The 14,910-nt window shown below is 35.9% G+C and overlaps 1 protein-coding gene across 2 annotated transcripts in view; it reads right to left on the bottom strand.

The window, feature by feature from the left end:
• Positions 1-14,910, bottom strand: part of CPZ (carboxypeptidase Z) — a 283,985-nt gene that overhangs the window by 25,983 nt on the left and 243,092 nt on the right. For both annotated transcript variants that reach the window (XM_053704179.1, XM_053704180.1), the window contains one exon: positions 14,094-14,229. In XM_053704179.1, the coding sequence (XP_053560154.1) occupies positions 14,094-14,229 (136 nt within the window). The remainder of the gene's footprint in view (positions 1-14,093; positions 14,230-14,910) is intronic.

The raw sequence follows: 14,910 nt of genomic DNA, 5'->3' as shown, positions 1-14,910 counted from the left end.
TAATGTAAAAAAAAAAATACTTTGTAAAGTTTAAAATCAGCTGTTTAAATATATTGGGCCAGATTACAAGTGGAGCATTATTTAACACTCCCACACAAAGTAAGGATTTTGCATACATCAAGTTGCACTAGTTTTATGAGTTAAAAATAAACTGTTTTTATTTGTGCTCTAAAACGACCCGTATTCTCCCATAGAAGTAACAAAGAAAAAAAATTGGAATAGAACCCAAACTTGCAAACTAGCAGCATATTCTCATGTGTGCCAACCCAACATGAAAATATGAATATTTCACATTCCAATGTTCTTCACATAGCAGACTATGTTCTATTTATTCATAAATACATATTTCTACATATATCTGATGGTATTTTGGTACAATATATATCTATACCTATATATGCATGATTATATATAGGTATAGATAGATATAAGATCTATCTATTTAAAAACCACATAGAACATATTCTGCTATGTGCAGACCATCGGAATGTGAAATATTAAAAGTAAATACATAGTTAAAACCTTTATTAAAAATGAATATGGTATTAATATATTTTTTCATGTTTTTATGTACTTCAAAGGGCTCCATTGTACTTTATATATATATATATATATATATATATATGTCTAATGTGTGTACATATGTATTTATGTGTTAATATGTGTATAAATGTCTGTAAATACATATATACACACATAAATACATATGTATACATATGTAGATATATAAATATACATACATATACATCTTTAGTCATTTATATGTATGTATCTCAATGTTCAAGCCCTTTGCCTTCCTTTTTTTCTAACACCTGAGATCTCATATGTTTATTTGTGCAATATTTTTTTTAATAATTTGTATTAGATAGAGTTATTATAAGTGTAACTGTACTTTGTAAAGTATTTTTGATGTGTTTTGTGACACTTTTTGTTTCACTAAACAGTTAACCAGAGCTCTGCGGATGCGCTAACCAAACTAGTGTTAACATGAATTGTTTTCAAGCGATCGCGTTTACTTTCAACATGTAATACGATTGGAAAACCCAACAAGTGCCAACCCCGCGATAAACCCCTTATCTCTCATGCATAGAGGTTATCGCTCCACTCATAAAACATTAAATTATACACATGAAAAATACATACATTTATCACATCTTTAATGTATTATATCCCTAATAAACCATATCAAACTTAAAGGGATAGTAACACCAAAATGTTTGTGTTTATAAAGATAGATAATCCCTTTATTTACCATTTATCAGTATTGCATAGCCAACACTGTTATAGAAATATACTTTTTAACTCTGTAATTACCTTGTATCTAAGCTTCTGCTGACTGCCTCCTTAGCTGAGATTATTTGACAGACCTGTATTTCAGGCAATTAGTGCTGACTCTTAAATAACTTCATGTGCGTGAGCACAATGTAATTTATATGAAACACATAAACTAACGCCCTCTAGCTGTAAAAAAACCTGTCAAATGCATTCAGCAAAGAGGTTGCCTTCAAGGTCTTAGAAATTAGCATATGAGTCTACCTATCTTTAGCTTTCAACTAAGAATAACAAGAGAACAAAGCAAATTTGATGATAAAAGTAAATTAGAAAGTTGTTTAAAATGATATGTTCTCATCAAACGAAAGAAAGAAAACTAATGGCACTACTATCTGGTATTCTTATGATGCTCTATAATAATTAAGACAGGTAATTTACCTTACTGTAATACTGAGAGTTAGGTGCTGTGTACTGTTTTATTCTGAAAAGAAGGAATTGTTTCAATACTAGGATTGGAAAATGTACACTAATTAGCACTCACATCTGAAAGAATGTGGCTTATAAATTAAAACATGTAGTTCCAAAGGGAAGACGGTCTATGCCGTGGTAATTAAAATATAACCTTTATTAGGATTTAATTAAAAATATGGTCCACAAAACAAACACAAACATTTATAAATAAAAACACAGAATGTTGAGGAGGATACTGTGTACTGAGTATGAATGCCAAACGTAGGAAAATGCACAGAGAATTGACTCTTAGCCCAGGATGAGAGTGTTCCTGGTCAAGAGGATATTCCCTTATTGTAGCGAGTTTGGTATACAGTATAGTGCTTATAAGTATAAGTATGCATGATTCTTGAACTTAAACATTCAATTTCTCATGGTCGTAGTATTCATACTTCTGATAAGATGATGTATGTACTTCACATCTTATTGTACTCTTAATTCTATTGGTGATCCAGTATTGTGGTCTTTAAATTACTCTTTTTGTTAATAAAGCAGGGTTTGCTAGCTTAATTGTAATTGTTAGATTATGGCCGTTATTTTAAAATAATATTGGCTCTGGTCACACTAGAGTATAGAGCAGAGTGCCCACTTGATTTGGCCCTTAAGGATATTTGCACAAAATGGTTCCCCTTTCGGGTTAGGTTATATAGATACACAATCTTTTAATGAATAGTACGCATTAATGTTAGTACTTATGAACCGTTAACTGCTGGACATGTGATTAGTCTCATGTACCGATATTATCCTTGAATTATAGTGACAAGTGTGGCTATATTCTTAATAGGGTTATAGTAATGGGTTAAGTTGCACATCAATATGGTGTACACAAGTTGTAGTAGGTAGTATAACTAAATAAGAAGACCACAGTGTCTAACACATAGGTGTAACAATTTCAAGGGTGTGTATATATTCCACTAATTGATACAAATGTTGCCTTTTAAATATAGCAGTTATAAGAGTCCATACAGCGTGAATTTATACACAGGTTATTTTATCGTGTTTCTAAGAGTATTTAACTCAAATGCCCAAGGGCTTCACACAAGCGGTATTGAATGATTAGATACTAATAACATTGCATGCTATTGTTATGCAATGCACTACAGTTAGCTTTACGTTTCATATTACTGGGCCATATACAAAACACGGAAGGGGACTGTACTGCAAGACCGGACCGGGTACACATCCCAAGACCCTGCAACATGCTCACCCCTTGGTGCTCAGGTAACTAACCTTTCTATTTTTTCTTTTAAATCTTAGCTGTGAGCTTGCTAGTGAGTGCAGGGTTTTCTCTGTGTGTTGTATTAACCTTTTAAAGCCGTTATGCCGTTCCATTCCGTCATAATTAGACTGGGCTTTAAAGCCGTTATGACGGAATGGAACGTCATAACTAACGGCTGTCCTGAAGCCTTCTGTGCTTCAGGGATTTAATCGCGGTCTGGAGGGCGTTCCTAGGATTGTAGGGACGCCCCCCAGATGCGATCCAATAATTGAAATCTCGCGATCGTATGCACGATCGCGTAGTTTCAATTTGTCTACATCGGAACAGTTGTTCCGATGTAGGCACTTTAACCCTGTCACGAAAGGGTTAATTTGTTTTGTAATTTCCCCTATGGTTCTTGCACCCAGACTTGTCTGGGGTTAACTGCCTGTGACTCTGGTGACAGCACAGCTTCTTGTGAGTGCCACTGAGCACCCAGGGCTGAACATGTTGCAGGGTCATGGGATTTGTGTCCCCAGTCCGTTCTTGGAGTGCAGTTCCCTTCCGTGTTTTGTATATTACTGGGGTGATTACATAAGCCTGTGCACCTTTCCCTTGTTCCCAGTTTGTTTGGATTTGAGAACTTGCATTGTGTGGCTGTTTTAGGGTCTCAGGTATTGGAAAGGACCTTGACGTGGTACCTGAGCTTGTCCCATTTGGCCAGATGTGGTAACTAACCTTTCCATTTTTGCTTTTAAATCTTAGCTGTGAGCTTGCTAGTGAGTGCAGGGTTTTCTCTCTGTGTTGTATTAATTTGTTTTGTAATTTCCCCTATGGTTCTTGCACCCAGACCTGTCTGGGGTTAACTGCCTGTGACTCTGGGGACAGCACAGCTTCCTGTGAGTGCCGGTGAGCACCCAGGGCTGAGCATGTTGCAGGGTCATTGGATGTGTATCCGGTCCGGTCTGGGAGTGCAGTCCCCTTCCGTGTTTTGTATATATATATATATATATAACTGAACTATAGTAAGCTTTTTATTTTAATCAGCATTATTTATTTTACCAAAATTCAGGTCTCATTAAAAACTGTAAATGTTGTCAATGCCCAAAATATAAGGCTTTAAACTAGACATAACTGTGTTAAAAGGGTTAGGAAAGTCAAAATTAAACTTGCATGATTCATATAGAGCATGTTATTTTTAGACACTTTAAATTCACTTCTGTTTTAAATGTGCTTTGTTCTCTTGGTATCCCTTGTTAAAATAAGAATACTCACATATCCTATAATAGTGGGAGCTAGCTGCTGATTAGTGCCTGCACATGTTTGTCTCTTGTGATTGTCTAACTAGATTTGTCCATCTAGCTGCCAGAAATGCAATGCTGTTCTTTCAGCAAAGGATAACAAGAGAATGAAGCAAATTTGATAATAGAAGTAAATCGGAAAGTTAATTAAAATTATATGTTCTATCTGAATCATGAAATAAAATTTTGAGGTTTCCTGTCCCTTTAAGTCCTGATAGCGTTTACCACATTTACTACAAAGGGACATTAAACACTAAGGGCCAGATTACAAGTAGAACACAAAATATTTATTTTGATATTTGTAGCACTGGCATCTTTTTAGTAATACTCCAGAAAATAAGATTACACAACAGTGTTCAAGGAGTCCAAAGTGAGTGTTGTGAGTTCCATCACCACCAAAACCAAGGCAAAAATCTTGTGTTCATTCAGTTCTGCAATATGCAACACTTCCTCCCTTATGCCTTACACTTACCAACAATTCTGCTAGAATCATTGGATGTAAGGAAAGTCACAATAATAATAGTGATCATGATTTAATTAAGCATATTTTTTCCCCTGGTAATCGTTCTTATTTTGTGATTTATAATCCATAAGTGACATTTGTATGGAGTCTTTTGTTGTCTTCACTAATAAAGTACATGGTCAGTCTATAGGTATCTGACATAGGCATAATGTAATACAATTCAATTGCATTTCTTACTGCGCCACACTTTTCAAAAAAATCACTTTTTTTTTTAACAAAACATACGTCAACCATAAATCATTGCAAAGATTATTTTCACCACAAATACAATTATCATCCGTATTAACAGCCAATGAGAATTTATAATACATTTTTCTAATTACATGACAAAAAATATAAATGTTACCACTTCCTTATATCCCATTAGTATTGAAAAATATTGCCATGGTAGCATGACGCTTTACCCTGGTCACCTTAGAGCCACAATATATCTACCTAATGGGATTGCAGAGGAGAGCAAAGATCCCACAAGAAAGGGATGTAATGTGGAGTGACATCGCAGATATTGTCAACTTGACTGTGCAGCATGAGAAATCTGTTCCACAATGTCGGAAAAAAAGTCCATCATTAACAGCAAAGTTTTAAGTAAGAAAAATCCAATTAGACAAATTGAACAAAAACAAAAAGCTAAGAACACAATTAAAAATTTTGCAAACAAAATTAAAATCGTATGAAATAAAGAATTCCTGAACCTTTTGAGGTCGGAAAATCCAGTTTGTGACGTTTCGCAACAGATTAATATTTGTTTTGAGGACCAATCACATCCCTTTCGTGTGGGTTCTGTGTCCCTCTCCCATCCTGCAAATATTGAAAAAATGTACACGCGAAGTTAAAGGGCCACTAAACCCGAAATCTTTCTTTCATGATTCAGAGAATAGAAATTTAAACAACATTACAATGTACTTCCATTATTTATTTTGCTTCATTTTTTAGATATCCTTAGTTGAAGAAAAAGCAATGCACATGGTGAGCCAATCACACGAGGCTTCTATGTGCAGCAACCAATCAGCAGCTACGGAGCATATCTAGATATGCTTTTCAGCAAAGAATATCAAGAGAATAAAACAAATTAGATAATATAAGTAAATTAGAAAGATGTTTAAAATTGCATTCTCTTTCTAAATAATAAAAGAAAAAATGTGGGTGTCATGTCTCTTTAAGTGTTCAGCAGGTAAAAAACACTTTTTTTTTAAAATGTCCATTGTCAAATTATGTACAAATCGTTTGTCTACAAAAAAAGTTTAACTTATGTTTCAGACACTCTGGATTATGGCAATATTTTTCAGCACTTATTTGTGCCAGAAATGCCAGATTTTACTATACTGATATCAGATTTCTCAGGTAACTTGATATTTAATTAATTATTTACAATGTAAAATGTAAAACATTAACAAATAGAAGTATAAATGTATTCACAGATTTAGACATACATTTATATTTATATTTGTGATTGTAAATTTTTGGTAATTATCACTTTATTTAAAAAATGATATTTACATAAATGAAAACATATCTGAGCATAAAGAAATAACAAAGGATGAAGGTATGCAATATATTAACTATTATCAACTATATCCTACTACCTATGAAATACTATTAACTATTTACAATTCTAACCTTATAACTATTGACTAATTCTTATTAAATCTAACCTAATAACTATTTGTTATTAAATATGAACTACTTACTTTTAACTCTTAACTAATTACTAATGTACTGTATATAAACTATTAGCTCATCTATACTACCTATAACCTTCTTATAACAAACAATTTAGAGTACTTTTCCATTATCGGAACCACCACTGCCAGCAAATTGCACTATAGATTTTTTTGTCTGTTATTGCCAAAGTACTGTAGAAGCTAAAATTCCCCCATCTCCACTCTCTGGGGGATTCAAGGGGGGTGAACCATCAATCCATGAGTTTCACTTGAGGTGGATGCTCGAGGGTTGGTGCAGAGCACCGCCGATTCTCTGGCATCCACCACAAGTGAAACTTGTGGATTGCGGCTTCGTCCCTCTTGAAACCCCAATGCGGAGGAAACAAAGATAGTGGAGATGGGGGGATTTCAGCTTCTATTGTATTGTGGCAATAACGGAACAAGGGGCCAATTTAAAGAGACAGTAAACACCACAATTTTTGTTGTTTAAAAAGGTAGATAATACCTTTATTACCAATTCCCCAATTTTGCATATCCAACACAGCTATAAAAATATCATTTTTACCTCTGTGATCATCTTGTATCTTTGCCTCTGCAAACTGCCCCCTTATTTCAGTTCTTTTGACAGACTTGCATTTTTAGCCAATCAGTGCTGACTCCTAGGAGCTTCATGTGCCTGAGCTCAATGTTATCTATATGAAACACATGAACTAATGTCATCTAGTGGTGAAAATCAGTCAAAATGATTTCAGATTAGAGGCAGTTATCAAGGTCTAAGAAATTAGCATATGAACCTCCTAGGTTTAGCTTTCAACTAAGAATACCAAGAGAACAAAGCAAAATTGGTAATAAAAGTAAATTGGAAAGTTGTTTAAAATTGTGTGACCTATTTAAATCATGAAAGTTATCTTTTGACTTTACTGTCCCTTTAACAATGTGCGGGCGGACATGATCCACTGTAGCGGCCCATGTCCACCGCACATCGTTAAATGCCGACAGCATATGCTTGAGAAGTTTGGAAAACAGCACACCAGTCCTTGTGGGGCACGGAATAAAAGGACCTGCCAAGTCCCAAAGCACAATCCAAAACACAAAGGATATTCCAGCCTCCAAAATTTAAAAAGAACCTTTATTTCCACATGGAGTCCTCAGAGGAAAACATACAACGTTTCAAGTCTATTGAAGGCTCTTAGTCATGTATCTCTTGAAATGCGTGTGCAATACAGCCCTCTGCACATTTGCGGCCAATTTGCCGCTAGCAGGGGGTGTCAATCAACCCGATCATATCCGATCAGGCGGATTGTTTCTTAACTCTTGTTTCCGGTGCTAACTTCTGCATTCGCAGAATAATAAATCAACCCCCAAGACTCTATTGCGCCTGTGTGGTGCTCCTTTAATGGAAAAGTACCCTAAGTTATTTCTAAATGCATGTCACTAATTTGCAAAACAGCTATGCATGAGGTTATTATTAATCCTTTAAAAGAAAGTCAGACTGCAATGTATAAGGAGAAAAATTACTTGCAAACATAAATTTATAATTTTAGATAATCCTTCAGATTTAACTTTTTTTGAGAAATTGTACAAATTAATAGGCGAAGAATAACCTTTTGACAAGGCAAAAGTGTCTGTTGTGAACGTTAATTTTAAAGACTATTAAAAGTCTTTAAAATTAATACATGTCATTAACCTATTTTTTAACATTTGCAGATGTGAAAAAGTATGAGATCCTGGACGTTCAAGCTGAGCCTACAAAATCTGATGAATGTACAGAAACTGAAAGATTTTTTACAGTTTTACAGATATACAAGAAACATTTATCCACTTAAGGAAATGTGTGCATACTAATTTCAAAAGAATCCTGAAAAATCAAAGTAGTCAAATTCAGTTTCTTCAACATGTATTGGAAAATGTGCAATCCTCCATGGTACTGATTAAAAAAGGATGTTAAAGGTCAACTTGCAGTCTGTTTTTGTCATACTTAAACTGATTGTAAAGTTTGGCAATGTAATACACAATATATAAAATTATTCTTAAAAACAGGGGCACTTTTATTCATTAACATTTTTTTTTTTTTTTAAAGATGCTTCATTTGTAAAATAATTACCATTTAGTGATGGTAAACATTGCTCTATTCCTCTGCCCGAATCTCATACTCAATTTTAATCAATCAAAAGAGCAGTGCCACACAATGGTAATCTAATAGGTAAGAATGGCCTGGTAGGCCAAGTTGGTCATCTGAGGATATATTGGCTGTGATGTTTGTTTAATTTCTAGTACACTAGAACAATGTGAGCACCTCAGTAATGATTCTGTCACAGGATACCAGATAGGTACAGCAGGCACAGCTGGTTATGAAGAAGGCTGTCACTGGTAGACACAGGTTTCTCAGCAGACAGGATAGGATACCCAACGGGTACTTTTAGTGAGACTGTCACGGGATACCATATAGGTACAGCTTCAGGAACACAGTGAGCATACACAGGTATCAGATAGTCTGCTTGACTTTTAGGAACCAGGTGAGCATATCCAGGTGTAAGGTAAGTATGATTGGTCTCTCAAGCAAGGTGAGCATAATAAATAAAGCCATACTCTTAGGAGATTACGAAACGCGTCAGGTGTCATTTGTATACTCACCTGATACTTGGCAACATTGCTGAATAAACTACAAGCATACAAGTTTTTGGCTCCGGTGTTTGCTTCTTTCCCTTCTTGATACTACTTGGTTGGTATATATATATATATATATATATATATATATATATATATATATATATATATATATATATATATATATATATATATATAGGAAACAAACGAGTGTCCGGACAAGGTGCTCAAAACAGGTTCATTTATTGAAGAAATAGCACATATAAAACACACACAGCGGCTTTGCAAAATACCATGTAAAGTATGAACTTGCAGGCATAGAAAGTAACATGGCCAGATAGATGAGGGCTGTTAGGAGCACCGGTGGTGGGCAATGACTGACGCGTTTCAGCTCCTATAGAGCCTTACTCATAGACTGCATAATGCCCACTTCTAACATGCAACTTTAAATATGCTAACCTAACTTGTTATTGGTTGTGATAAAGCCCAATTCATGCAACAGGTGTGTAAACTCATTAAGGGAAGGACTGGGAGTTGCAAGCTTGATTAGAATGCAGACTATTAGATGTAATATGTACAACGCTCACACCCACTCTTAACAATGTCTGCTCATAAAGAGTTAAATACATAGAGAGACAGAGGGTGTTAATAGGCAATACCTATCGTATCAATAGCTGCAGTCTAAGGGTAACCCATCTATAAATGCATTTGTAATGGAGTTGGTGCAAGCATTAATAACATTAAATGTAATACAGCATTAAACGTTATGTAGTTTTGGTTTTTAGTAATTATGTTATCTAATAGCTTTCACATTTGAGTGGCATAGAGCCTATATGTGATAATATAGTATATTATATATACACATGTGTCCTATGGACAGTCATATACATATATATATATATATATATATAATTTTACTAAATTCCCTATGTATCCTAACGTCTTAATTTTAATAATAATACTACATCTACACCTGAACATAGTTAATTCTAACTCTAAGGTGTATTGGTAAGTAGCCTAAAGTAACCTAGAGTAAGGGCATGAGCATAAATACATGTTTGGTACTGATAAAGAACTTAACCATGAAACTTCATACTATACAGACATAAGGTTTGCATAGTAATGGTTAATTAGTTCTGTACCTATATGGAAAATTTGGTTGCTGAATGACCTACAGATGGCACTTCTTATAGTTATTATAATAGATTGTGTTTATGGTTGGTGCAAATACAAGGTACTTTTGCTATGATAACTTATTTTGGATAAAAATGCTATATCCAATGCACAGAAAAAAGTGAAAGATAAAAGGATGGGTGGCCCTGTATTAATATTACTGCTATGTCTCCCTGTGATGTACTAATGTCCACTAGACCACTATCTGAATATCCAGTGAATCATGATTGTTCACTGGAGCTATTCAGGCATTGTTAATGAAGATACCCTTACATTTGGTTACTAAAATTAATAATTATAATGCATTGATCATTGGCTAGGTCTGGTGGGAAGTCACACTAGGACTGCCAATGGTTAATAAGATCCGTTTCTATGTTAAGACCTAGGGGTTGTCTGGTACCCAGTGTGAAGATCCAAAAGGCCTCCTTTCTAAGGAGGTCCTTCGATCTATCACCTCCCCGTGGTCTCTTTGGAATATGGTCTATGATCAACCATGTAAAATTTCTAACATCTCTGTGATGCACTTCTATGAAGTGCTTGGCTGCTCCTGTGGTTAGGATGCCCCGCTCAATATCATTGAGGTGGGCTTGTATCCTCTCTCTCGCCTCTCGAGAGGTGCAACCTACGTACTGCTAGATAATAAAGGTCGTTCGACAGGTTGTACAATGGGAGTGTGTATATACCCTTTGTGTAGCTGTAGATTGGAACGTCCTATTTACACTTACAAACCCACAGGCTTTGCAAGTGCTGTTACCGCATTTGTAGTGCCCTTTTTGGGTTAACCAGCTGCTTTTTATTTTTTGCTTTTTTAGTAGGGAGGGGGATACTCGGTTCCCAATTGTTATATTGCGCTTGGGAACACAAAAGCAACCCTCCCTAATCTCATCTTTCAAGGTGTCATCAGCTAGCAAAATCGGAAGATTCTTCCGCAGGATTTTGCAGACCTGATAGTACTGTGAGCTATAGGTGGTCACAAAAGTAGGTTTATTCCTGGGAGGCTTTTGTTTAGACTTTTATTTTAATAGGATAGACCTATCTTGATGTAAGACATCATTGAAGGCTCTGTGTATGGTCTTTTTATTGTAACCTCTCTCAAGAAATTTTTGGGTAAGCAATTGACTCTCGTGCAAGAAGCTGTCATGCTCGGAGCAATTGCGCCTTAATCTTAAGAATTGGCCCTTTGCAATCCCATAACTTGTATGTCTGGGGTGGCAGCTCCTAGCGTGAAGGAAAGTGTTGGATGTAATCGGTTTAATATATAGTGAGGTGCTTACTTTATTCTCCAAGGGTTTTCCTATCAAGGTGACATCTAAGTATGGGACCTGGACTTTATCAAAGCTGTGGGTAAAACTTAAACCCACCGTATTATAATTGATATACTCACAGAAGTTTGCAATGTCTTCTTGTGTACCAGACCACACAATTAGGAGGTCATCAATATAGCGTTTATAGCTAGTGATTGATGATAGGAAAGGATTCTGATCAGAGTATAGGTGCGTCAACTCCCACCAGCCCATGAAGATGTTGGCATAGGCTGGTGCGAATTTCGCACCCATAGATGTCCCTCTCTGTTGGAGAAAAAAGCTTCCTGAAAACTCAAAATAGTTGTGAGTTAACAGAAATTCTAGCACTCTCACTATATATGCCTTAAGGTCAGTGTTGTAGTTGCTGAATTTGTCCAGCATGTATCTTGTGGCTACTATCCCTTTATCATGTGGAATGGCCGAATAGAGACCAACCACATCAATAGTATGCCAGCCTATTTCATCGTTCCAGGTGTGGTCTTGCATCAGTCTCAAGAGATGTTTAGTATCCCTTAAGTATGATGGCAATCCATATACAAGGGGTTGTAGTAAGGATTCCAGCCAATTTGATAGATTTTCAAAAAGGGATCCTATTCCCGAGACTATCGGGCGCCCTTTCACCTCCTCCAAGGATTTATGAACCTTGGGGAGGTGATGAAATATCGGTACTACAGGATGTTGAACATTTAAATAATCAAATGTTTCATCGTCAATGAGTCCCTGATGTTTACCATCATCAAGCAAATCCAACAGGAGGGCTCCAAAGCGTTGTGTTGGATTCCCAGGCAAACTTGTATATACTTTGTCAAGTAGTTGCCTTTCTGCTTCCTTGATATAATAGGATTTATCCAAAACCACTATGGATCCCCCCTTGTCAGACTGCTTGATGATAATGTTGTCTCTATCTTGTAATTGTTTAAGAGCCTTTCTTTGTTGTGTGGTTAGATTATCGTGCTCCCTGCTCTGAGATTGTAGTGTTTCTTTCTCCAGCTTCATGAGATCCTCTTCCATCCGTTTTTGGAAGCTTTCTAATACTTGGCTCCTACACTGCGTGGGATAAAAAATAGATTTTGGCTTGTAGCCTGTATGGCTATCAATTACTACTTCATCTAATGTATTTTCAGATTCCAACAGATGTAGATTTAGGAAATCCCTTGCTTCTGCTGGGTTAAGGTAGTCATGCCTAGCACTTGTATCAGGTATGTGGAACTCTTTCTCTGTAGTAGGGTGTAGTTGATAACACTTTTTAAGGGTAAGACCACGTATAAATTTATTTATGTCAATTAGAGTGTCAAAGACATTGAATTTGGGTGTAGGAACAAAGTTAAGGCCTAAACTCAAGACCTCTAACTCCAAATTGGTTAAGGGGACACTAGATAGATTTATAATGTTGGATCCTTGTATTTGTTGGGCCGTCTGCCTCTCCTCAATTGGTACTGGTCTCGCTGTGACCCGTGTGTTGTAGACCCTCCTCCTCCTTCTCCTAGTCCCTGAGCCAACTGAAAAACCTGTTGGCTCATGGTCTCATCCACTGCCTGTACTGACTGAGCTTTCTTATATTTATTGCCCCTAGGTGGCTTGGGGGCATCTGTTTTTTTTTTTTTTTAAATAGCTCTATTGGGTTCTAATTTGTCAGTAATCTGGGTGTTGGATGTAGTAAGGCCAGATGGAATAGGTTGTGAAGGGTGGGGGGGGGGGCGGCTGTGTTGTGATGTTATCAGGTAGTACTTCTTCCTCATCAGAGGATTGTCCACTGGACATAAATGCCACAAAGTCCTGAAGGTCATCATCTTCGTTAGACTCTGGGTCTGTGTCCGAAAATGACACCTTTTTATCCATCTTCTTTCCTTCTTTGAGTTGTTTAGACTTGTTATAGTTTGCTGATTTCTTTTTTCTTGAGTTCCTCTTAGGGTTCCAGTTATATATCCTATTAGCTTTGTAATCATCTAAGTCTCTGGAATATTTTTTATATTTGATGATATCCAGTTCTTTCTTGGTCTTGTCTACAGTTACTATAAATATAAATATATAAATATTTGATCCACCAGAAACAAAGCTCAGAGAAAAATATGTATTGATTTACTTGACTTTATCTCTACCAAAATTTAACCAAGACACTGTCGAGGCATCACGTTATATAGTTCTCTTTCTTTCAGATGTCTTTTTGATCTTTGAAAATTCCTGAATATTTGATGCACTGCAAACTAAGCTCAGATAAAAATATAACTTGATCTTGAGCACTGAAGAACCAATTATATCAAAATGTAACCTATACACAGATGAGGTTTCATGTAATTTTTACATGCTTTATATTGTATTTGTCTACATTAATATTATTGATTTCACTAATTGGTACTATTTCTAGTTGTTTTTTGTTTTTGCCCTTTAATAAAACTTCTGTGGACATCTATATTTGCAGGTCTTGTTTTCATTAAGTTCATACTTCTTTAAAGAATTAAGTTCCTCCTTCAAAAAATAATTAAATACCAATTTCATATTGACTTTGTGTTTCATTACAATTTTATTAGTGATTAGAAAACTTACCTCCACTGAAACTATACCATTCAGCGCCATTTATTATGCTTCCTTTCTTAGCAAAATTTCCACCACATCTGTTCTCTGATTTGTCTGACATAATTGGATGTGAGGCCACATAGGTTTTAGATAACATCTGAAATACCTGTGTGAAAGAACAGTATTAGCTTAAACATTCTAACTGCACAATACAATAAAATGCATATTTACATTTTCAGCCATTCTTTAAATTTTGACAGTACACTATGGGGTCGATTTATGAAGCAGCAGATGCTACTTCCGACCCACTCTGCTTCAGTTCCACCTGAAGCGGAAGTTAAGAAGCAGCGGTTCTAAGACCGCTGCTCCTTAACTCGTCCGCTACCTCTCTGATCGGATCCGATCGGGTTGATTGACACCCCCTGCTAGTGGCCAGAACTGCTGGTGCAATGATAAATGCTAACAGCGATTGGTCGCAAATCTGCAGGGGGCAGCATTGCACCAGCAGTTTATCGATGTGCAGCGGACATGATACAATACAGCGTATCATGTCCGTCTGCACCTTAATAAATTGACCCCCATGAACCAATGACAAGTGGCATATGTGTAACCACTAATCGCCAGATAGCTACTAGTAGCTATTTACTATTGCTGCTCATAAGCATACCTAGATATGCTTTCCAATAAAAAACAATGTTAATTTCATAATAATAATAAATTTAAAAGTATCTTAAAATTGCATGTTCTGAACCATAAAAGTTTTAATTTTGACCCTCATGTACCTTTAAACAATACAAACAGTTAATAAAACCGTTTACATTAAAATAGAAGTCAAAATTAAACATTA

This window comes from Bombina bombina, chromosome 2 (genome assembly GCF_027579735.1).
Source record: "Bombina bombina isolate aBomBom1 chromosome 2, aBomBom1.pri, whole genome shotgun sequence".
Taxonomy (NCBI): domain Eukaryota; kingdom Metazoa; phylum Chordata; class Amphibia; order Anura; family Bombinatoridae; genus Bombina; species Bombina bombina.
This window is presented reverse-complemented; position numbering and strand designations above follow the sequence as displayed.